We start from the raw sequence: 27042 nt of genomic DNA on the forward strand, positions 1-27042 counted from the left end.
CCTTCTCTAGAAATTATAGTTCCTCTGAATCAAGTTGTGGCACGTGTTCCATGCCTTCTGCGAATTTGCATAATTAAATATGGTGCGCCGTGTGAATGAACTGAATTTGCATAAGTGGCGCACAAAATGGACTCTTTAATTGCAGGTATAGCAATATTTTAGATTTCCTTTCCCGGCGTTTTTTAACAGAAACTTTACATTGCTTCGATTAAAAATTCTCCCAACGCACTTCTTGTGCGTTGTAGGCTCTCAGAATACTTCTAGAATGTTTTGTTAGAAGGGGGGGGCTCCTAATGTCTGGAAATTATGATCAATGCGTAAAATTTCTTTAAAGAAAACAGGAAGAGCAATTGAAGTTGTGAACTGAATTCGAAGTTTTGGGTTAAAAAGGAAATAGCTGTAAAGTATAAAGCAAAATTATTCGTTTCTGACGGTGCGTTTATTCTATGTCGACAACGATTTCAGAAGCAAGTTTAACAGATCATCCATCACTTTCTGAAAGTTTTGGGCATTCATAAATACAAAAATATTTGTGTTTGCGAATAAACATTTTCGATAGACAAAGACTTCCCATAACATTGCCTTTCCGTTTTTGGGAGGAGAGAAATATTGAGTTTTTCTGTTCTATTAGACTCTTTAAAATTAAAAGTGCGCTCTAAATTTAGCAGCGATATTTATGCATGAACCGTTTAAGCTACTTTATGTTCTATCCGCAGCTTTTTTACATCCTCAGTATCCATTTTCTTTGTTTTTATGGAGGGAAAACAGGATTGTGGAAAGGGGGGGAAAGATGATTATGGAAGCCTCTAAATCTGGAGTTGTAGACGAGGGCTTTGCAAACGTCAATAGTAATCAGGCCTCTTCGGTACCAAAGATAATTTCTCCACTCTTTAACCTGAAAACGTATCTGGCGCCCACTGGCCTAGCGTTAGCATCAAGAAAACAACTTATTTAAATTAGATATTCGACACATTTGGCTTCCCGTTGAGATTAGCCCCATGAAAGACTGCCTAAGTATTCTGCCTCAGTCAGTATGAGAAGATCCTGTCTCGTTGCACATTCAGTGCTTAAGTCTTACAAAGGTTACCCCTTCATGAAATCTCTTAAAGTGCTTGGAGATATTATTCTGGTGGAATTAAATCTGATTCCATGTTATCCATTTTACTGTGACTGCTGATCTTTTCAGTCCATTTTGCAAACAAGTAGCCATCCAGAAATATGTGGATATCTGTCTGAAAAACTAAAAAGAATTTCCATCTTGTTGAAAGCAGCGCTAAGTAAAGCTGCAGTGTTTCTTTGACACGCTAGGCTATGTTGAGACATTCACCACAGTGAGAACCAGCGCCTGCATTCATTACATTAAAAAATTTTTCGGAGAGGTTTCCACGATAAAGAGAGGTTCTGTCATTGAAGTGGGTACTTTTTTTAATTTAAAATAGTCAAAATTGAAGCAGTATTTATGTAAGCTCTGCTTGCACATTTGACATCTAATCAACACTGTAATAAATAGGACGCCATATGCGTAAGATAATTATATTTAAAATTTTTGGAATATAATTTTTTACATAAAGCATAAGAATACTAAATACTTTATGTCGATCATTATGGCGTGTCATAACTAGAATAAGCCATGAATTACTTCCGTGTAATTATGTACTGTTCCTTTCATATGAATGATGTTCAGAATGACGGAGGTGAGATCTCAGATAACATTTCTTAATATATTTTAGACCACACTTAATAATATGGTGTACTGCTAAAAGTTATGTTGAAACAAAACAACTCAATACTGGAAAATTTCACTTAAAATAATGCCGTAATCTAGACAAGAGCCAGTGCACCTCGAAGCGATTTTTTCGAAATTCGAATTCGAATTTTTTTTATTTTATGTTTTGTGACGAAATCGCGTCATTTTGAGACATAATGGGCTATAGGAAAGCGAGATTTTACTCTACACACTCCATTTTCATATCGTCATGAAACGTAGGCACTTAGCTATTTTACGAACTTAAAATAAATTTCGTGTTTCAATAAATCGAATAAATACGAATTTATTTAACAAAAAAGGAGCTTAACACCTTTTCAACGTGATTTTTTCTAAAATAGTTTATTTTTAAAAATGTACAGTTTATTTTTCTTTGATTTTTGGACACGTTAAACTTTTATCCTTGCGACTGCTTTTACAAAAAGAATTTTGGAAAAATGATAGTATTTTGTATGTTTAAAAAAAAAAAAAATTTAATGAAGCTTCTGAGTACACTTCTCACATCTTTGAAAATATGATTTTGGCATTTTCCTTTCTTATTGTTGTTGATAGATTTTTGATGAAATCGCATCATTTTGAATAATTTCATTCTTTTAGAAATATGGGTTCAGCAACAATTTTTCATCGTATTTCTTATGTCACTGTTTTTAAGAGATTGGCATATTTCATTGTCATTTTTTATATAGTATATATAAAAATTCTGCGCGGAATTTTTTGTTTTTTGAGTTTCTTTCATGTTATTTTTTGCTTATTTCACTGTTTGTAAGATATTGAAAAGTTTTGCATGATTTTTTTTCTTCAACGGAAAGTTGTTTAATTTTTTATTAGGATAATTAATATTTGTATTAAGGGATATAGCTTATTTTATTGTAATTTTTTTCTCTTGAAAATATAAGATAAAATATCATTAATTATACTTTGCTTTTCAGAATTTTTTTGTTTTTTGTATTCTTTTATGTTATTTATTGCTCATTTCACTGTCTTTAAGATATTGAAAAGTTTTGAGTGATTTTTTTAGGAAACAAAGTCCTTAACCTCCTTTATATACCATTAGAGTTCTTAAGATTTTGCAAAGGGAAGTTGGTTAATTTATTTATTAGGATAATTAATATTCGTATTAAGGGATATTGCTTATTTCATTGTAATTTTGTGGTACGTAATAACTTTTTTTTTTATGAAGTTGTTCTGCAGAGTAAAATTCTAAGCAGTTTTTAAATTTAACGTTTGGTGTTCCCTTCAGCCATTTTTCCGGTACATTCAAAGCCCACCAGCGGCCGAGCGGTAAAGACGCTGAACACTGGTAGTTCGGTCCGAGGTTCGAATCCCGCGAACGGGCTGGCTGCATGGGCGTTTTCGTGGTTTTCCCCATGTGTAACGTGTATACGAGCCAGTTCCCCTTAGAAAGTCTTCCACGAAAGGCATCCCTCCCCTCAGGCAGATAGCCCTAGCGTGCTTTGCCATAATTAAATACACACACACACACACACACACACACACACACCGGTACATTCAAAAGCCAGACAGTGTTTTAATAAAAAATCTAATCATTATGAAATGCAGCACTTTTATGCAAATTTTAATTATGTAATACATTTTGTACTAAACTTATCATTTATCTATTATCATACAGCAATTACCATTTTGGATGAACAATTAGTACTCTAAAATTATTTTGGCTGCGTTATTTTTCTACAATATATATTTATTAGGAGTTAAATTTTAAAGAAACTGTTTCCTGATTTTTCTGCTGTGTCTTCTATTAGCTGTGTTTTTTTATAGTACATTGTATTTTACTTGTGAAAAGATAATATTGCGTAAAAGCGTTAATTATTTTTGCATTTATAAATATGCGCCATTTTCTTCGATTGTTGCGGACAAATTAAGCTTTAAAGTATGTCAAGAATCTCGTGAATCTCAACTACAGCAATTTTTTAATTAAATAAATTAAGAGAAAATAGGGAATGTTCAGCCCTAAATTGCCTCTTGCGAGTTTTACACCTTTTTCTAAAGTTTGAAATTAATTTAACTTTGTTAATTATTTCTTTGACAATAGTCATGAAAAAAATGTTGCACGTGTAATTAATCATCTCGGTTGCTTTTTAAGTTGATAATAAAATCAGCATGCGTCGTATAATGTAATTTAAAGTTTCTTTCTTCTTTTTGGTATCGATGAAAAATCCAGATAGCAATTTAGAAGTTACTCTTTTATTTTTCGCAACGTTGTTCACAGCGATTGAAAAGCCACCATGCAGTTATTTTCAAAAATTTTAATTAAATACTTCAGCGACATAACTTACATTCCAATGAGGAGAGTAAAAAAGATGTAAATACAAAATCTATAGTTACCTTCTTTCAAGAATATCGATTATTAAGTGTTTCACGCCGAAATGTTTGCCAGGGGAATTACTTCTCGGCTATATTGATTCATAGAATAATCGAAACTGTTGTTATTATGTTTCCTATAAATGGCAACGCTGCCGCCACACCGTTTACCTTCTTCGCTGGAATTAATTTACTCTTATCGAATCATGAATTTGAATATATACGGAAGATAATTTAAGATGCAGTCGTTCCACGACTCTAATTGCATCTTATTTCAAAATGGCGTGTTTGTGTAAATGGAATGCAATTCTCCCTGATCCATTTTCTAAGAATTTCTGGTATTGTCATGAATTGTGTTTTCGTTTTCCTACGATAGACTTGGCCATTTTGGAAGCTTGACAGTTAAAATATTTATAGGAAGACGACAAGCTTTTGAATAGCCTGTTCTTGAGTCAACTAAATATGCATCAGTGCAATTGTTGGAATTTGATATTGAACCTTTCAAAGATGTTAGTGGGATAAGTGAACTTTTCTCGATGATTAATTATATCGTATCTCTGTTCAAATTTTGAAATAACTTAAATTTCTCAAATTTTTGATGATGATTGGTAAATTTTATTGTTTTGATTTTGTTTTAAAATAGGTCTTAACTCGACGCTGATCTATTATAAAATCTGTACGCGTCTGTCTGTTTTTGACATCATCGCCTATGGAACGGCGGGGAGTTGAGTTTCAAGAGAGGATCCCCCCCCCCTCCATAAATTCGTGGGAAGCCATTTCGACCATTTTCATCTTCGTACAACTTTAATTAGCCAAGATATTCATTAAAAACTCTAAAAAACGCTAATTTTCGCCCTCATTTTTCCGAGTGGCAACAGTTTCGCACGCTGGAGATAAAAATCTGGTTTATCTCGAAAAGTGTTACCACCTCTCGCTTTCAAATAAAAGTTTGTTAATAAAAAGTTTTACAAAATACGAAATAAAAATAGCATTGCCAAACATTAAATATAATTATTATATAAGGTTATAATCTGACGTTGAAGAAAGCACGCGACTGTTTATGACATCATCGTATGTCGAAAATTTTACATTCATGTTCAACATTTTAAATAAATAGCTGCTGTTGGCAACTTTTTTTGTTTCAGGTCATAATTGACAAGATATGTTATTGCCATGCTAATTCTTTTATTGATATTGAGAAAAGGTGCTCTATTACATTAAATTTATATCATGACGTCATACGTATACTTACTAAACTTATTTGTCAAAAGTTTTTGTTTCCTGGTTTGGCAACAGAAAAATTATTTACGAATTGGTTGTTGCTTGGAAGAAATGAACCGCTTTCTTTCATCTTGAAATGTTTTTATACATTTTCGTTTCAGGTGTACATAGAAGTTATAAATTTTGATTTGGCTGCAACCCATTGGTATTGAATATTAATCTTTAGACCTTCATCAAGTTTACTATGTCATGCTTTAAAAAAGTAGTTATTTTTTTCACTAATTTTATCTCTTTTCTCTGTGTACACTCCTTTAGGTTTAAGTAAAGACATGTTTGTTTTTTTAATAATAGACTACAAATCACAATGAAGCCTGGGTTTTATGATAACAAAAAAAGGTACTTTTCCGTTTTGCCGGCGCAAGCGATAAAGTCGCCAATAATGGTACAACCGATGCCAAACGGAATATTCTCGCTGGTAACCTTTTACGCCTCATTCAGATAGTTCAGTTTTATGTCTAAGGCCATTTTCGGCAATTAAATCAATTAGGATGCAATCACAGCGCTTACCCGAAGCCGAAAATATAGAAAAGGTAAAGTCAAGGGTTAAATTCATCAATTCTAATGAGAATGCATTAGCGAAGTAAAGCACTGCAGTTTTACATAATTTCTGAGTAAGCTATTCGTACGAATTGAAGTATTTCTTGCATTTAAACTTGTGTTCCAAATTAAGATTTAACTTGAAATTAATGTAGATAATTACTGAAAGCATTATATTTTTGTAGAGTAGTATACGTGAGATGAGATCGCTTGGGGTCACGAGATATGAACCGGCGAAACAGGATGTTGAACCATGAAAGCATAGTAAATTCTTAAATTAATGTCTTTTTATAAATTTATTGGCTTTTTATAAAATTTTAAGCGATATTAAAATGTTTATGCCTTCAAAAAAAGAATTCTTAGGACTAACATTTTTTTAATATTTTTTGTGTGTATAATGTATGTTGTCGCCAATAAAGTCTGCTTGGCGAGATTTGCGCCAGCGAAACGGAAAAGTACCCAAAAAATTACAAATTGAATATTATTCCTTTGTAATTCTTCAATATTGTATTTAAGTGCTTATATGTTTTCGTTTCGTTCTCCTATATTCATTTCTGTTCTGTTTTGTTTCTGTGTTTTGAAAGTCTTTCCTGATCGCAGGCGCGTGCAAGCAATGAGAAGAATTAACAAATGAAATCAAAAAGGTGCATCGTATTGTAGAAAGATGTATGGACTTTTATTTATACAAAAATTTTATTCGACTTTCACACTTAGCAAATTGTATCTGCTGTTTAGTTTTGGAATAAACATATATCATACATAAACAGGTTTGTGACTCATAAAATAATACAATACCGTCATAACGTTCCGTCTCGGTTTATGTAAATATCTCGGTGATAAAATTAACCACCCATGGCGTTTACTTATCCTAATCCCCTATGTGGGATATCTGGATCCAACATTTTTATCCATTTATTCTCGGTAGACAAAAGCCTGGTTTCCTAATAACTTATGCATGTGCATAAGAATGGGATTTCAAAGACTACGTGATGTTCTTGTTGCTGTGTCTGGCTTTTCTTCCGTCAGAATTACCTTAACTCCTTCCGTGTCTCTCTGTTCGTTGCCATGCTTTTCTGTGAATGTATGGTACATTATGTGTTGCTTTTATCTTTGACTTATGAATGATACATAAAAGCACAGAATCACATATCAGAAAGCTAGAATTATACTTTCAGAAATAAATAAGCAGAAAATAACATTTTAATATCCTATAAAAGTATTACCACCTAGTAAATTGCGAGTTATAGAAGATTTTGCAACGTCTTCGAGTTGTTAATGTTTTCGTTTTATTCACATCCGTGAGAGAACTAAGGTTGTTCGAATGTTATCAATGCATATACCATGAAATTTTTCATTTAGCTGTTTTCAGTGTAACAAAATGAGCCATTTACCAGCTGTGAATCGCCGTATTTATTTCGCTGGTCGTGATCAGAATGTATTAAAGGAATACAAAATACCGTTCGATGATTCCAAAATTATCTCTTAGCAATTAGAAACTATCTTAGGAAATAATAATGCCTCAGACGTGTGAATACATTTCTCTGCCTATGGAAACGTTCCACTGTTATTTCAGGAACTTGCAATCTCAGGGGTTTATCTTCGAAACTATGCCATTTAAGTTGCCGTGGAAACCAGACAACGGATTTCTCTTTTGTTGTATTTAATCCTGAAAGGAATTAAGTTGATGGATGGACCGTAATTTCATCATTATATTTATTGATATTTCGGTCCTTAACCGCATATATTGTACCTCAGGAAATTGCTTTCATTTCACTGCCTTCCATTCCCATAATTTAGTACCGGAAACTTTGTTTCTGGGATTTTGAAAGCCTATGAATATTCAGATATTTTGTATGGGACAGATTTTATTCTTGAAATTAACGCAAAGTAGTGGTAATCATAATAATATTAGAGTTTGCTAAAATTTCATCAACCTCTTCTAAAGTTCGAGATCGTTATTTAGTTAAATAAATTGTGAAATGTAAAATGAAATGTACAGTTAGATAACTAAAATATAAGGTGTCCAGAAAGTCCCTAAACAAGTTTGCTCTGTTTTTGTGGGCACTCTGTAAAAGGTAGTGCTGTAAATTTTTGTGGTATTATTACAGCTATATCAAAGTTTTTCATGATAATTAGTTCTGGCTTAACATACATATACTGTGAGGATTTGGGATTCGAAAATCCTCGTGTCAGAAGGAAGTTGAAGCGGGAGAGTCCGAAAGAAAATATTTGGTATAGGATGCCGCATGACAAGAGTTTAGGACCATTTTGCTTTCATGAACAACAGCCAGATTTTACCTTGATATTTTGATTAACTACAGTTGTTTACAGTTGAAGGGCTGGCAACTAGTGGTGCACATGTCAAAGTTGTGTTATTTGTGTCACTTTGAACATTGCTTGTGAAAGTGTAATCAGTATCAATGGCGTAAGTTGTTTCATTCGCAAACAGCAAACGGTTAAAATTGTTCGGAACTTTGTAGACATCCTGTATATTTATAAGCTTTCATATATGATTTTTTTAGTACGATATATGTTCTTAATATACGTGGTTCCCTTAAATTTGGATGCTTAAAATCTCAAAGATCAACGAAATATCAGAGCGCAGTTTGTGTATAAAGATTTATTACAGTCTGACTTTAGAAGAAAGGCTTAATTTAAAATTTCAGTAAGTGAATAAATTTTAATTCAAGTTTTCGCTGACAGAAGGCGCTATACTCTTTTAAGAATAAAATGGAAAAATTAGTTATACCATATTTTAATACGTTTTCGTTTATGAGGATATTATGATAATATTGAAAGTGTAGCAGTACGTCTCGAATTCTAAATTGCATAGCTTATTTCACAGGATTTAAATGTACACATTTTTGTGTGATTTAATTGGTACAGCGCCATCTATCAGTGGAAATTTGAACTAAAATGTATATTAAGCGCCAAAAAAATGCGTTTGTGGAATAAGTGTTTTAGGTGTAAACTCTGATCTAATATCCTAATTTGTTCATTTTGTATCATTTATTTAAAATATATCCAGATTTATGGAATACCATATATGTGTGGATCGTTGCGATTATTTGTCGAAACTACTCTGATATCCTAATTTGTTCATTTTGTATTTTTACTTCCTTGTCCGAAGTAAAGGAAGTATTGTAAATCGCGCAAAAATTCGGGTATCATATTTTAACGAAAATATCCATTTTCATCGCTCGCGAACCCATATGAATGATTTTTTTCCCTTCCATGGACAAAATGAAGGACTCTTTCTTCCAAAACGGATTGCTCAAAGGAGATTTTTTTTTAGTAACGTTTGTACGTATCTATGTATCTCGCATAACTCAAAAATGAGTAGCCGTAGAACGTTGAAATTTTGTATATGGGACTGCTATAACATGTAGTTATTTCTACACCTACTTTTTCTTTGTAAGGCTTGTTGAATTCGGTTTTCATTTTTATGTGTTGGTGAATTGCATTTTTGGCTTTAAAAGATGATGAATTACGTGTCTCTTATGTTCCGGTTAAGGTTTTCATGCCTTTAATAAATCTGCATTTAATAGTTGTAGAATTATCAACAGTTTAAAAGTTTTAAGTGGCGCTAGGCTTAACAAGGCCGCCATTTGTTTACAATCAAACTCTTAGTAGAATAGTCAATTGATGCATGAACTTCAATGTCTTTCTGCACAGTGAGGCCAAAAGTTAACTTTCAGTTTTGTGCACCGAAAATTTGGTCTTTCTGCCCGCTGCCGAATCGCTTATTTTTGTGAAGAACTGGGGGGAAAAAAAAATAATTTTTTTAAAACTTTTTTTAACTGTTTTTGCCTTTCCGCGCAATGGGAACTAAATTGATTAAATGAGAAATGTATCTCTAATGAAGTTTGAGAAAATAAGTTTAAATGACGTGTATAATTTAATAGGTCTTACAAGGAAGTCATTTGTTGTCCACACGAGATATATATATATATATATTTTAAATATCCAGATTTATGGATTTATGGAGTACGAACGAAACTTCGTCGCGATTATTTTGCGAAGTTTTGCAAGATATCCCTGAGAAAGCAGCTTTTTTGAAATTTATCTGTCCTCTTTAATAAAGAAAAGTCATTAACTTTCACTGAATTCAGATGGAATGATTTGGTAGATCTGTTTGCTTTTTCTTGTCATGTTGTATGGTTCCATTTCTAAGTTTTTACAGTATTTAGTGGAATAAAAACTAAAAGAAATAATTTATTTTAGCCTCTGATCTAAAAAAGCTGATCTAAATCTTTTTTTTTTTTTTTTTTTTTTTTTCCGCAAGGATTTGAATATAAGCAGTAAAATTATTTTTTTAAACACTTTGTAGAGATGTTTGTTGTTTTCAGTGGATTTGGTTCTCTGATAAATAGTAAAAATACCAGCAGAAACTGCATTTTGTTGTTAAGGTTGGGGACCAGCGATAAAATACGATATAAAATCTGTTATATACTTTTAAATGCACTTATTGACTAAAAGCATATTTCATATTGTGCACTATTTTATCATGTGGGATCCTAAAAATCTAACCTTATCGTGAGAATTAATTGGAATGTTAGCATCATCATAACTTTTGATGATAATTGCATAACTAATATCAGACTGATACGATTATTCAGTTACTATAATGAAGGAAATTAAAAAAAATTTTGATGTTTATAATCATGAGTTATGATCCTACTACTTCTCAAACTGATTTTCTCCTTTTCCCTTTTATTCCTATTAATTAGTCCATTAAATTTAGTTGTTTCCAATGCATTGTTCCAGTGCACTTTTAAATTTAGGAGTGTAATGATATAAGTTGTATAACACAATTTTCATGATAATAAATTACAATTTTACACAAATTTAATGTTGTTTTTATCATCAGAATGTTATAGTATATATTAACTTGGTGTTATTTGCTTTTCCAGATGTATCCATCAAAAGATATCACAAATATTGTTGAATCTAGTCGCTACTTCAAAATTGACAACTGGTGCAAACCTGGCCAGAAAAAATGCAAAGCCAGTCATTGGGTGAAGCCTTACAGATGTCTCCGTAAGTTTTATTTGTAATATTGGGATATTTTTATGCCCCTTTATATTAAATAATAAAATTTAACTGTCTATTAAATAACTGAAATATGAATATCACATGAAATGAACACAAAGCTCAAGTTTTGCCAGGATTACTTTCTAGGTGTTAAACAAAAGACACTTTTAATCTGGATGAAAGTATCAAGTGGAAGCAATGTGAATGGTGCTACAGAAAATTTATACTTATTTTTAACAGGAAAAGTAATGAAACCTTTATTTCGAAAAAATTAAAACACCATCATTCCATTTTAAAAGCAACAAGAATATTTTGATGACTGTATGAGGAATATTTAACTGGATTGAATGAAAAATGAGGAAATAAAGGTGCGGAAAAATTTTAAAATATGCAGGTAATTTGAAAAATACTAATCATTTAGAAAATATGAAAATAATATTTTTGCCAGCAATTTTATTTTCATGTTACAATCCTAGGATTAGGGAATCATCAGTGAATTTAAGCAGTATTTTCAAGAACTGGTACAACTTCTCTTGTCAAAAAAATAACAATTATAGAAGGATTTAAAAGCTTTAATACGTTTGAGACCATACATTTTGTAACATAGTGGAAATCAGTTATGCCAAACATCATCTCAAACTGTTTTGAAAAGCAAGATTTTGTGGTGGTGATATAGCCTTGATGCTGAGGAAAAGGTTTAGAAAACATTACAGAATAAAATTAGTTCCAGTTTAACTTTTAATGATTTTATAAAAGTGGATATTGATGCTATGTCATGCAGATTTTGACAGAAAATGAAAGAAGATCCTTTCCTATTTAAAAAGAGGTAATAAATTGTTAGAAAACATTTGGGCATACAAAGAGAATCAGTATTCCTGAAAAGTTGTTTTAGGACAACTTAAATATTTTTGTTTTACAATTATTGAAAGGAGAAGGAACAATCAAATAATAATTTAATTAAAACTTTAAAATACAATATAAAAAATTTAAAACTATATTTAATTTATTTTGAAAAAACAAAGGTAAATTGATTTAATTCCAAAATAGTAAGTAAATGTCCAGATTTATTATGTTTGTAGTAAAAAAGATGTTCTCAATTAAGAAGTTTTTTATTTTTATATGGGTTGGTTTGGAGAAATGTTCCAAGTAGGCTCTGCTGTAATTTTGAGTTATGGAATATTTGCATTCACATAATAAAGCCAGTATGGAAACCAATAGTTAACAGACTTTTCTTAAAAGTGATACTAAGTGCAACAAGGATAATAAAATATATACAGTAAAACATTCCTAAAATGACATGCATTCTTCCAGACAATTTTGATAGCTGGTAATTAAGTAACATATACATGATGTTCATCAATATCTTTGCTTAAGTATGCTTTTAAAGTTCAGAATATTTCATAGTTGTTATCATTATGTTATTTAAACTGTATTTGATATCATCAACTATTAAATATGTACTTAATGGGTTCTTTGAATATTATGTATATTTATGAGGCTGTTTTTTGTTGAATTATAGAAGGACAGTTCCAGAGCGATGCATTGTTAGTACCTGAGCACTGCCTTTTTGATCACATTCATAATCAAAGCATATGTCAGACTTTTGATGAGTGGAACAACACTGCAGCACACAGCTGTCTTGATAGAACCATGCAGCTCAGGAGTTTTGCTATGTTGCTCCCTTGTGGTGTTGATCTATTCTCTGGGGTTGAATTCGTTTGCTGCCCAAAGAATGGTAAGTTGGTTTATATTTAAAAATAATCTGTGTATATTGAATAAAATGCTGCTACAATACAAGGTTATTTATATGAATTATTAAATTTGAAAAACAATGCTTTATGGGCAAATGACCTTATACATTGGCTTCAAAAGTTAGTCATGGAAAAATTAACAAAAATGGAAAAGGAAAGTTTTGATTGACCCAAATTTCACATGAAGGTAGCATGTTTATGCATAGGGAAAGAACAAGCATTATGTACAAAAATTAAAGCAATATTTAATTTTCTTAAAAAATTTTATATATAAAAGGGTTGGTGCAATACACCAACTTTCTAATGAAGATGTACTGGGAAATGTCAAATCTATTGCCTTTATTTTTTATGAAATTTTCTATTGTGGTAATTTTTATGTGAAATTTGTTTTAACACCTGTTGGTTTGTCTCTTTGGATTTTGAAGCAAGTCTCGATTACTAGCTATTTTTATAGTAGTATTTTGCATTAGCAGGGGGAATATTTCATTATTCCTGTGTGAATATGTTGTTTGAACATATTCACACAGGAATATGAACTTTGCTTATATAATGTATACAGTCAAAAGTCGTTAATTCAGACACCCATAATCCGAAATTATCTATAATCCGGACCTCAAAGCTACAAACTTTCTGCGCATGTGTCAGACCAGCGAATATGCGTGTGCGCATGTGCATAATACGTTTACGCATGCGCATTTAATGTATAACAGATGGTATAAGCTATGCTAAAATTATCTAATTCAGTTAATGTTGCAGATAAGGAGGATATAATTTTATATCAGTATTTCTACTTCCATCTACAGAAAGGCAGCAGTTGACTGTGGATTTTATTCTTACACAAGTACTTCTTAGCAATTCAGCATAATAGGTATTCAATAACAAATTATGTTTGACTAGACATAAAATGATCTGATATAATTAATATTTTGATACAATAATGAATATTAATACATAAGCTGTTGATACATTTTTTGAAGATCTTGATTAAGCAAATAACTGAAACTGATCAAGTATTTAAAAAAATATTTAGTAACAGCTTTACTGAAGAAATAAATGGGCCTAAATAGATTGTAATATCAATGAACATTTTTAATGACAGAGATTAACTTAAACATAGTTGCATACAGCAGAGAAAAAGGGCGAAGAAAAGAATGATATACATATACATACATACGTAATAAACAGTTACGTCATCATCACCGCACGGATAAACGTGAACGGCACATGTGTCAGGAGAAGCTCTCTTAAGCTAAATGTCATATTATAATTTATGATACAACATTTACACTGAGACATAAACTGTTTGCTCCAGTCAGGACTTTTAGAAGCTCAAAATACAGTCAAAAGTCGTTAATTCGGACACCCATAATGTGGACCTCAAAGCTACAAACTTTCTGTGCATGCCCATAAGACCTTTATGGCTGCGCATATGCGTGTGTGCATGTGCATAATACGTTGAGGCACGTGCATTTAATGTATAACAGATGGTATAAGCTAAGCTAAAATTATCTAATTCAGTTAATGTTGCAGATAAGGAGGATATAATTTTATATCAGTATTTCTACTTCCATCTACAGAAAGGCAGCAGTTGACTGTGGATTTTATTCTTACACAAGTACTTCTTAGCAATTCAGCATAATAGGTATTCAATAACAAATTATGTTTGACTAGACATAAAATGATCTGATATAATTAATATTTTGATACAATAATGAATATTAATACATAAGCTGTTGATACATTTTTTGAAGATCTTGATTAAGCAAATAACTGAAACTGATCAAGTATTTAAAAAAATATTTAGTAACAGCTTTACTGAAGAAATAAATGGGCCTAAATAGATTGTAATATCAATGAACATTTTTAATGACAGAGATTAACTTAAACATAGTTGCATACAGCAGAGAAAAAGGGCGAAGAAAAGAATGATATACATATACATACATACGTAATAAACAGTTACGTCATCATCACCGCACGGATAAACGTGAACGGCACATGTGTCAGGAGAAGCTCTCTTAAGCTAAATGTCATATTATAATTTATGATACAACATTTACACTGAGACATAAACTGTTTGCTCCAGTCAGGACTTTTAGAAGCTCAAAATACAGTCAAAAGTCGTTAATTCGGACACCCATAATGTGGACCTCAAAGCTACAAACTTTCTGTGCATGCCCATAAGACCTTTATGGCTGCGCATATGCGTGTGTGCATGTGCATAATACGTTGAGGCACGTGCATTTAATGTATAACAGATGGTATAAGCTAAGCTAAAATTATCTAATTCAGTTAATGTTGCAGATTGCGTTGTTCCTTAATCTTCGAATTGGATCCGGCTTATTTTTTGCAGACTGTTAGAGCAATTTTATAAAAGTAAGCTTGAACTTTCGATTATGTCAAATAGAATTTCTGATATATATTTACTAACATGTAAAGGATCTACAAAGCGAAAGTATGTTTCGAAGTCCATTAAACAAAAAGTGGAATTGCTGCAAAAAATAAATAAAGGCATATCCTTCGTTTATCTAACCATTCCGAAATCTGTTTATCAATTTCACTCTGCTATGCGGCGGGGGGGGGACGCCGCGGCGCGCAATGGATTGGAAGTTGATCTGTCAGCACTATCCTTATCTTCAGGGCAGATGTTTTTATTTTATTTGGCTTATAATTCCTTACTAAATGTAGTATTTCATCTCGATGCACTCCGTCTTTGATATGATTTAAATCAAATTCCTCGTCATTATAATTCGCTTTTCCGATAGCGAAGAAAGTGACATAGAGGTTATTGAAAACGAAAAAATTTCGATTGACAAATTAGTCGGTATTCTTGACACAGCAATTATAGGTCTTGAACAGCGGAACTTTGTAACTGAATAAGAAATTATGTCTGTTTATAGAATTAAAGAGAAAGTATTATCACATAAAAAACGAAGCAACTTAAACAACTTACATTGAAAGAAATGTTTAATAAAGTAAAAAAATAAATATTAAGCTTTTTTTTTTTTTTTTTTTTTTTTTTTTTTTTTTTTTTTTTTGTAAATTTTGATACCCTTTAGATTATAATTGTTCTTTATTTCATAAATTACAGTTTCATATTTTTAATTTTTATAATTTCTGCATGCCATCTTATTAGATTTAAACTGATGGTCTATAATCTGGAATCACCGAAGTCCCGATGAGTCCAGATTAACGACTTTTGACTGCATATTAAAACACATTAATGCAATAGACTTTTTGAATACTCCATAGTTAATTGAATGCAATATGTGGTGATTGCTAATTCATCAGCAGTGGCATTTCTTAAGTTTTCAATAAAATGTTTGTACTTCAGTTTCAGAATCAAACTAATGAAAATAGCGTAAAATATAGTTCTGGATTGTATGAGCCTAATATGTTCTGTATATTTAATTTTTTTTTATTTTTATTAAAATATGAATTGCAAAGAGCCAGTAACATTGCATTTTTTTTTTTCATGATTATGTAATATTAGCTTTTCAAATCAAATTCCACATTTTCAGAGCTTATTTAAACGTGAAAATATTACCCTTTTTAACTGTACTGTAATTTATGCAATTTTTTTTCATTCTTTAATTTTTTAATAGATGAATTCAGCTAATCAGATATTTCAAGAATTATGATAGTGGGCATTAATAAAATTAAATAAAATATTTTTATGCGTGTTTATTTTCAAATGTTTAATTTTTTGTTATTATGATATTAAAATATTCTAAATTTAATTTACTTCTTATTGCTTAACAGAGAAAGACATTGGTTTAGTTAATGACGAAAGTCGCAAAGGTGATAATGGAGTTGATTCTGAAGACAGTTCTGATGAAGATGAAGATTATGATGATGATTATTATGATGATGATGATTATTCTGATGATGATGATGAAGATAATTCTCGTCCTTCCACAACTAGCACTACAACTACCACTACAACCACCACTACAACTACCACCACCACTGAAAGACCTGTTGATTATTACTACAGCCATTTTGACAAAAAGCATGAACATGAATTCTTTAAAGAGGCTCAAAAATCTTTGGAAGAAAGTCATAGAGAACGTGTTACCAAAGTAAGTAACCGTAGGTCTAAATAATGCTTTTAATAATGATTATCATTAGTAATTAAAAATGAAATATACCTTGATTTATTTGTTGCTTGTAGGAAAAATTTAGCTGCATCCTTCAAAATCACTAGATCAAAGCTTAAATTGCGCTTGAGCCTGGCTTTCAGTACTTCTTTATCTTTTAGATAAATTTAAATCCTAGAGGAAGCATACCAAAGCTCTTAATAATGAAAAGGCTCAGACACCTCTTTTATGTAATAAAATCGAATTTCAGCAGAAAACTTCTTTGGATTTCAAAAACTTTGTTTTCATAATAAATTTGCCTTAAAAACTGATTTTTAACTTTTTGAATGCATGCCTGTCTGTCTTTGAGAATTTAACACTTTGATGAAAGTTGAGTGGACAGAAAAGCCTCCATCCACATGTGAAAGGCGGCTTATTCTTTAGGAAGTCTAAGGAATTTATGAGAACAGATACATTTTTTGCTTCCAGTATAATTAGAAGTGAAGTGGATCTTTGGAAGGGTGTAACTAAATATAGGGTTGAATATTGTTGCTTGTACAAACCTTACTTTTGGTTTCAAAATTTTTGTCAGATTTAGTAAAAAAGTTGTGTAATATGTTTTCCTGATTTGTCTTGGTTTTGCATTTTCTAAAGGTGCACATTATAAACAAGTACTTTTTAAACTTGCATCTTGAAAACTGAATATTCAGTTAATATAAAAGCAGAACCCAAAGGCACTTGTTAAAAATTCTTAAAAAATGAATGAATGAATTGTATAAGGATGTGTTTTGTACCGAAATTCATCCTATAAATTTAGATTTATTTTGGCAGCAAAACACATTTTAGTTCAGAATTTTTGTTTGGGTGCATTATGGGAAGCATAGGTATGCAAATGAAATTCCCTTTAGAAGAAATACCAGCAAAACTTGAAGTACCTTTTCTATACTGGCTTATTGTCAAAAACTTTAATGATAAGCTGTTGTTACTTGAATCAGGTTAATAAGGTATTGCTGATATGGTACTGGACAGAAACATTTGGAAATATGCTGAGGATGAATAACTGTTTTTTAGCATTAATAATTTTCATGTGACATTTCAAGAAAACTGGGAATTTGGCCTTTGAAAAATCTCTTGCAAGTTACATTGCAACACAAACTGAAACTCTTGCCAGAAGATCAACAAATATTGGCATCAGTGCTGAAGAAAATGCTAAAACTCCAAAATTTATTGCTTTTTCAGATCTTGACTTATATGCTGCACTTGTATCTATGACAGCTGCAATCAAGTGATACCATAAACTAGAAGATAGATCACATGGTTACTGAAAAAATTGTTAATGATCCACAATGTGTTCTCCTTTGAACAAATAAAACAGGTTTCTCATTACATTGAAATATTCACAATCATAACTATTTAATATTGGCAAAAGAGTTCTCATCCATTCACAAAGAAGCCATTATACTATCAGTGACTCACAAAATATAATACAGATTGTCACATTTTTGTAAGATGCTCTTCCTCATATACCATATATTCCAGCATATAACACACACTTTTAATACAAAAAATAGGATCAAAATTTACAGGTGCACGTTATACACCGGATATAAGAATAATAACTTACAAATAAGGAAAAAATTAGAATTTTACATGCACCAAAATGCTGCTTATTTGTAAGAAAAGACGCACCTTATGAAATTAAACATTTTCATTATCTGATAACATGAAGAGTTTGTTATATTAATCTTTCTTTATATCTTCAGGCATATCATCGAATTTTGTTCCATCTTCACCATCATTGTTATTTCGATCCATAAATAAATAATCATTATCTGTTCCATCTTTCACCAATGCCAAACATCCTTGCTGCAATATGATTTCAATTTTCTTTAGCAAAATGAATTGCTTTGCATTTGAAACCAGCACGGTGTTCGTTTCTTTTTGCAGAAATCATATTTACTACTGAAAGGAGCACTAGGTCACTGTATTTCAATTAAAACAAATGTGATTTACTAAAACCTTCTAAGGGGTAAAAAAATCATGGCATGTATTTTGATGCAGATTTGCATCTTTGTTATGTCAACTTTTTCATTTTTTATGCATTTTTTAAATGTCCAGTGATTTGATTAACCTTTTTTTGTTATGCATAAGTTACATAAGAGATGAGCAGAAGTCATCTAGTTCAAAGTTAGTGTGCTGTTTCAGATACCCTAAACAACATGAAATATTATTCCTATCTATTTCTTTCCTATCTATCTATCTATATCTTACTTATCTATTATCTTTCCTATCTATTTCTTACTCTCAGGAACTGTTTTAGAAATGGAACAAGTTAGAGCTAATGTTAGATGAAGTTGATGTGTAACCTCCGTTTGGAAAGATAAAGTGTATAAATTTGGTGTTAAATCAAGCAAAATTTATTAAGTAGAATTATTTTTACCATTATGCCTACAAAGGTGTACATCCAAGAAACTGCATCATATAATGAAAGTTGTGCTAAAAAAATAGGAATTGTTTAGATCCCTGTTTGTGGTATGTCAAAATTGTATTTGTGAAACAAGATCACATGAAATAGCATTTATATAGAGATGCTCTAAGCACAGAGTTATTTGGTATTCTATTGAAATAAAAGTGATTTATTGGTCAAAAGTATCAGCATATAATTCTACTTTGGTTTGCTTATATATTAATTTCATATATTTTTTATATTTAATTAGGTGATGAAAGAATGGAGTGAGCTTGAAGAGCGATACCAAGAAATGAAAGTGAAAGATCCTAAAGCTGCTGAAGATTTCAGGAAGAAAATGAGTGCTGTATGTCTTTTATTTATTATTTTTATAAATTATGTCTTATTCCAAAATTTGTGATAACATCAAAATAAAGTAATAAGAAAATTTCAGATTTTTTCCCCTTCCTGACTGTAATAAACTTTTGCAGAGATTCCAGAAAACTGTTGAAGCTTTAGAAGAAGAAGGATCTGCGGCAAAACGACAAATGTCTGCTATGCATCAGCAACGTATTATGTCCATTATCCACATGAGGAAGAAGGCTGCAATGGATTGTTATACTGCTGCTTTAGATCAGACTTCTCCAAAGGTTATTAAATTTGCATTTATTTTTGTGTAGTCTATTAATTAGCTCTCCAACCAAAGAATGATTAAGCACATTAATCTAACCAGCTTTATTACTTTGCTGTAAAATTATTTTCTTTAAAATTTCAGCAATAATTAGAACTTTACAAAATGTATTTTTTGCCCTGTAGAAAAGAAATATAAATAGCTTATAAATACCTGTATGTAAGATATAAAATATGAAAGAAGCTCTAACTTTAATTTGGCAATTGCTTTTTTTATTACTTATTTTAATTTGGCTGCTTTCCCTTTCTCCATGTTGAATCTAAAGTATGTCACCTCAAAATTAATCTATCAAGCCATCTTATATACATAGCAATGCAGAGGTTTTTTTTCTTCCAATCAAATTTAAAAAAAAAAACTTTTTTGACTCTATATTTTATGCTTGTTTACTGCTTAGTACTTTCTCTTTTTTGCTTTGTCTCTGCTAAGATATGCAGTTCATCTCTCCGTTACATCATCGTTATGTGTGAGAATTGTCTCATCCATTTATATGATCGTGATGTCTTATCCATTTATTATGAGATGATTATCTCATCCATTTATATGTAAGAAGCTGTAAAATTATGTAGATGCATTTTGCACCCTTAATGATGTGTGATTGTGAGAATGTGTCTCACAATCACACATCATTATCCAGTTGTAAATTAGCTTATATGGCAAGAAAATCCAGTTGTAAATTATGTCTTGTCTATGCCACATCTGCAAGTTTTTCTCCTATGTTATGCATCTGTGATGCCACCAACATCTTGCCAAGGTAATTCAAAGTGTCATCATTATATCTATGTCCAGTTAACAAATCATCCAGTTATTTATGTGTATATGTTTGCTGCCAAAAGTCATATTAAAATCATCTTAATAAATTGTGATTTCTTTTGTACAGTGCTAAGAAGTTGAAAATTTTGTTATGTTTGTGTTTTTTTTTAAATTCATTTCTATCCATGTTCTTCAATAAGTCTCTGCATATCTTGTTTGAGTGTACACACACTGGTCATTAGTAGGACATGGGTAACCTTTGTCTGTTCATATAGACAAGTTTATTTTAACAGTGGCATTTGTAGTGGATATGAGGTAGTTAGTCAAGACGATTGCTACATTGCAGATTGCATAACATGTTTAGATTGACAATGAGTCGATTGTCAGAATATTTAGATTGCCATATTTATTTAATTTTATCAGTATGGTGCATTTGCTGGTAACTCAGATTTTGATTATTTTTTTATTTCACTGGGTGCATTCCTTGGCTTGGGCACCTGAATGCTTTCAGATTTGCTTTTTTATTTTATTTATTTAATTCCCCTCCCTCTTGAATGCTGCATTTTTGATTAACTTTAGTTGGCAAGGATTACACACTGTAATGACTGCTATCTGCTGTGAGGCTCATAGCAGGAGATGGAAGGTTTATCACTTGTTACAATAATGTATATTGCATTAGATGACTCTTGATGAAATTTTTCAAGTGTTTTCATGCATGCTTGCTTTTATAGCTTGTTGAGGATATCTCTGTAGTAGAGCTTTTGAACAGCCTAATGACCATCCAGGAACATTTGTACTCTTTTCATACCAATGTGTAGAGACTTGTGAATATGGGTTTCTCATCCTTTTTTTCTTGTTGCAAATGTATGACACACTTTGTTCACATTTTCCTGTATTAACTGTCGTATTATTTGTTCTTGCAATTCATTAATCATTTAAAAACAGTTGCAAGACATGGAACTACTGCCTCAAATGCAACTTAGTCATTCATACTTTTTTGTGTGATGATAGACGTACTGATTATGGTACAGAATTGTTTTGGAAATGCAAGTATACTGTTTCATTTTTGCCTTGTTCCAAATACATCACAAACCCACAATTCAGTTTTGCTGCATTGCTTGTGCTTACAGTATAACAGAATAACATCGCTCTGCTCTCTTTCTTGTTGCTTAATCTAATTATTTTCAATTTTGTCCCTGTAACAGCTTTAAAAATTCATCACCTAAACTTGAATATTTACTTAATCTTGCATTGTGGTAAAATCCCATTGTTGCGGTTGTTTTAACAGCAATAGGTTCATAATTTGACTTTTATTATGTGTATTAAATTGTTCACATTTTATTTTCTTTTATAGACAAAGAAAATTGAAAAGTGCTTGGAAAAACTTCTTCGGGCTTTGGAAAAAGATCGACGTCACACTCTTAATCATTATCGCCATTTGCTTAACTCAAATTTCAAACAGGCTCTTAAAGAAAAAGAAGCGACATTGGAGCATTTAGATAGCTTAAATAAAATTGCTAACCAAAGCCTTGCCATGCTGGACCGAGTTCCTAATGTTGCTGATAAGATAAGGACGAGAATGGGTATGCATTTACTTCTGTTGCTCATATATAATGTTAAAAATCAAATTTCTTAGATTATTTTCATATATGAATATGTGTTTATGAAAATATTGTTCAACTTTGAAGTATGTGGACTTGAATCACACAAATTTGCTTATACTTACCTTCCCCCATACATTATACCGCTGAGAATTGTTTTGAAGATAACAGTTCGGAAAAGTTAGCACACATAATGCTTTTTGTGGACATTAGCAAGGAAGGGGTCATGTAAGAAATCCTAGGTATATATCATTTACTATCATAAAATGAATTCAAATCTATTATAAAATGTTAAAATTTTTTTGTTAAGATATAAGCGCAGAAAGACTTGCAGACTTCATATAGCACCATTAATAGTGAAAAAATTTAAAGATAAATCTTATCTGCATAGTATGCCTGCTGTGCTTCTGTAAAAATTTCACAGCTGTATCTTATTACTTGTGGATAGTGGTGCAATGGGGTAAGCTTGTGATGAGTATTTGTCTAAAAGTCTATAAGAATGTTAATCATATCTGACTGAGCATTTTTTTTAGAACCAAAAATGTAATAAATAGTTCATAGAAGCAATTGGAAGAAAACTCTGACTTAATCTCTTCCCCCCTTTTTTTATTTGCTTGAATACTTTTTTAATGTAACAAAATCTGTATGACTGTAATACTGTTATGTCATAAAAAGTTTTTAATGATTCTGATAGTTTTTTTCGTGTAGTCTGTAAATCTTTAAGTTATCACAAAAACAAAAGTATTAGTTATAAAGTATTAACTTTGCTGTTATGAAGTATGACTTTGGCATGACTTTGTTGTTAATGCAAAAATATTTTAAACATGCTAGTGATTTTTTTAATCATCTTTCCATTTTTTATTCCTGCAATTGAGAATATAACATTTCCAGTATTATGTATCCTCTAACACCATGCTGATTTAAATCATGTTACAAACAGATAGCCTAAACTCATAATATTGGTGAATTATGTAACAGTGTTATATTTATTTCTTCTTCCTTGTGATTTATGTCTTATTTTTACCTTTCTAGAGTATTTTATTTTGAAAATATGCATTTAATGCAAATTACATATTAGTTAACTATTTTATGCTATCACTAAGGCTTCTGGTTAACAGCATGTTCTGCAACTGTGTGTTTCGTTGTAATTCAAGGTTCAAGTATACAAGTGCTTTTTGCACTCATTTATAAAAAGTAATGTAACATCTGAATCTTATATTTAAAATTTAATCCTTCCTTTTTATATCTGCATATTTTTTATATTTTAATATTTGAATTTTAATCTGTTGTGTACTCTAATTACTTTTACTTACAGTACTTGTTTTTATTTACTTGCAGTCCATAATATGTCTAGTTAAATTACTTTATTTGATCTCAGCAACCTTTTAGGTTTCTTTAATTAGCTGTTGTTATTTGCAAATTTTTGTTCTGTTCATATTTTGTAAAAAATCATATTCATGTTAGAAATACGATACTGGGTAAGCACCTTACTTTTTTAAGGAAAATAAAATTTTATATGGGATTATGATTTGTAATTAGTTTACCAGTCATACTTATTTGTTCCATATTTGCCATTTATTTACAAAAATCCGAAACACAATTATATTTTTAACCCTCAGATAGGTTTGTATATTTACCTTGTAGAATCATTAGGATTTTTTGAAGCAGATTACATGAAGGCATGCTGGAAGGAAGGATAAAGTACCTTCTGTACTCCCCCTTTTTTTAAAGGGCAACTGGAGATTAGCAGACCCAACTGCCAAATTCTGTTGGAGACGAATTATTGTCCATCGCCTTTTAGTTCAAATACCATTTGTAGTCATTTGGCTATTTTGAAGCAAGAGATGTGAAAAATGTGCAATGCACACACCAGGACTCAAACCTAGACCTCTCCAGTACGGGCCAAGCATGCTATTTTTACAACATGAAGGCATGCTGGAAGGAGGAAGGAAATACCTTATAACTTGTTAAAAATTTTAGAAAAAAATTGAAGGAATAATTATCTTCACTTGAAATAAAACTTGCTAATTAAAGAAGTACTTACCTTTGAGACATTGAAAATTAAGTTTCAAGTAATATATATTACTAACAAAAAGTATTTTTTATAGTTGCAGTCTGGCATCATTTGCATGGATTGGGGCCAAAGGCAACAATTACTCGTGATGCAGATGAAGCTATTGTGGAAAAATATAAAGAAGAAGTAACAGAAAAACAAAAAGGTAATATCAAATATCATGTCATTCTATTTGCACTGGATATTTATGTGTTTAAGTTTAATCTTGCTGGCTTCATTCGTATGGACTCTAAACTCTTTATTGATAGGAAGTAGTCATCATTAATATATGTAATGATTTTTTTAAAATTATTATGGGTTGATGACTGTGTATCCCGTGATTTCAGGCTATCAAAAAAACTGCAGGTTTTTTAGGTCTGAAGATCTATATAACTATTCATGCTGAAGGTAATAACTTATTAGTGCATTTTAGCCAAACTTTGAGCATGCGAGGAAACCAACAATGGAATGTTACTCTTTCCTTTCATGAATGTGATATTATTGCAATCAAACTCATCCTACATTTGTTACTAGTTCATATAGTTTGAGTCAAATACTCCATTTGTAATTAGTCACAGTATCAATAATTATAAAATATTGCTTATCAAATTAAAATACTTTATTAAGAGTTTATATTTGATATTGATTTGAGTATAAAAAGTTTTTGTGAGTATTTTTTTTTCCTCTGTCCATGTTTTTCTGTCTTCTGTGTCTATATTTCTGTGAGAATATTTATTCATGTGAGCTTTTATCTGTGCTTTTATTTATTGTGTGTGCAATCATGACTGGGTTTCTTTCTGTGGATTTCTATAGTAAGCTTTTGTCAGGTAATCATCTGTTTCATTCTGAATATACTATTGTATTTGTATCTATCTATCTTTTCATTTAATAAGACATGCAAAAGTGAGGAAATGAGCTTTTTTCTACAACCTTCTACTATGATTTTTTTAATTTTTTATCTGTTATCTTTTTAAAAAAAAAATTTAAAAAATTATCTGTGATTTATTCTTACTGCAATCTTTTTATCTTTTCTTCTTTTGCTAATATATTCTTTGTTGCAAACATTAATTGGATGCCCAAGTCTTTCTTCATCTTCCAGAATTTTCACACAAAATAAAAGGGTATTCCTATACATCTCATCAATAGTATAATCATGTGCACATTTAATTCATGTAAAAGAAATCCAATATTTGCTTTTTACTTCGCTTTTTTCACAGTGTATATGCTGTGTAATTTAGCATGTGTCACGTGGTACACATGTATTGTTACCAGATTGCAAATTAAAGATGCTTGGTATATGACTGTGCCTTTTTTGACAAAAAATCTCGTGCATTTTTCTTTTTGTAACCATTTTAGGTGCTGGCCATGCAAGGAGCTGATTTCAGTATGTTAATTATTGAAAATTTTTGGAAAATTAAAAGGGAGGGAATACAAAGCAGTGAATGTGTTTCTTACCTTGAATTTTATATTGATTTCAGAACGTGAAAGGCAGAAGAAGCTTATGGAAGAGAGGAGGCAAGAACTGAAAGAGCTACGTGAAGAAAAGAAACGAGTTGAAGCTAATCATGGTGGCAAATTAGAGCAAGAGTTTGATCCAGAAACTATGGAAGATGAAAGTGTCCTTGCACAGAGTACAGCAAAGCCAGAGCCCTCAAAGTTAGCTGATTTATCTGGTGTTGAGCATAACTCTCTTGATCATGAGGAAATGCCCATACCTAAAATGGCACACATCCAGAACCAAGCCTTTCATCATAATGAAGTTGTAAGTGTTTGCTTTCCTTATTAGTTTTGATTTTCATCACTATTTTTTTTTTTTTTTTTTTAATCTGTAAACTTTAATCTTAATCACGTTACAGTTTTTCTTTTTAGATGAAAAGTAATTTTTAAATTTATTTCATGATTATTGTTTACTTAATTATTCTTCAGAAAGAAGTGACAGAAAAATTATATTTTTCTCTGTCATAATTTCCTTCACACAGAAACTGGAATTTGTCATGTAATGGCATTTATTATTTTACAATTTGTTTAGTTTTCTGTTATATTACAATTTATATTAGAAAGAGTGCTTTTTTTGCTAAATATTTGTTTAAAAGTATGTAGCATTTATGAATTGCTTTCTAGCTAATTTTTAAAAGTAGACAGGCAAAATATATACAAGCTGTAACAGAGTTAATGGTCAGAAGAAGGTTTGGTAGAACATGGCAAAAGTAATAATTCTTATAATATAGTGTGTGAAATGTGAATATTGAAATATAGTGCAAGTTCAAAAAATATGGAGATTGAAAAGTTGCTTTAATCATTCAAATGTGGTATCTCATATATCTTTATAATATGAAATGCCTAAAAAATGTGACATACACATGTGAAAATTGATGTAAATTACATGCATTTAGTGAAAGTACGGGCATATAACTATCTAACATAATTTCACATAAAAGAAGGAAATGCTTTGTTTGAAAAAAGAACACTGCAATATTTTCAAATCTCTACTTTGTAGAAATTTACTTTTTTGAATATGGAGCAGGAGAAATGTATTTTTATGAAACAATATTAAATATATTTATATGTTATTTCACTGATTCACGCTTTTAAAATTGAGTAAATAATACAATCTACAACTCTTGTGGCCACCCATGGTATATACAATAACTTAAAAGTTTACCTTACATATTGATTTTAATGTTTGTTGTAAGTTTAAATATAAACATATTAAACATCAGCCCATTAAGATG

At 30.9% G+C, this 27042-nt stretch overlaps 1 protein-coding gene across 1 annotated transcript in view; it reads left to right on the forward strand.

The window, feature by feature from the left end:
- The window catches only part of Appl (amyloid-beta-like protein), a 310493-nt gene that overhangs the window by 280684 nt on the left and 2767 nt on the right, over nucleotides 1-27042 (forward strand). Inside the window, exons 3-10 of the mRNA XM_085813964.1 lie at nucleotides 10819-10945; nucleotides 12459-12674; nucleotides 16453-16772; nucleotides 19487-19582; nucleotides 19707-19865; nucleotides 22011-22239; nucleotides 24366-24476; nucleotides 25789-26072. Coding sequence (XP_085670090.1) covers nucleotides 10819-10945; nucleotides 12459-12674; nucleotides 16453-16772; nucleotides 19487-19582; nucleotides 19707-19865; nucleotides 22011-22239; nucleotides 24366-24476; nucleotides 25789-26072 — 1542 coding nt within the window. The remainder of the gene's footprint in view (nucleotides 1-10818; nucleotides 10946-12458; nucleotides 12675-16452; nucleotides 16773-19486; nucleotides 19583-19706; nucleotides 19866-22010; nucleotides 22240-24365; nucleotides 24477-25788; nucleotides 26073-27042) is intronic.

Source organism: Stegodyphus dumicola, chromosome 1, assembly GCF_044657685.1.
Source record: "Stegodyphus dumicola isolate Sdum_Otavi_A_Nest chromosome 1, ASM4465768v1".
In the NCBI taxonomy this organism is placed as follows: domain Eukaryota; kingdom Metazoa; phylum Arthropoda; class Arachnida; order Araneae; family Eresidae; genus Stegodyphus; species Stegodyphus dumicola.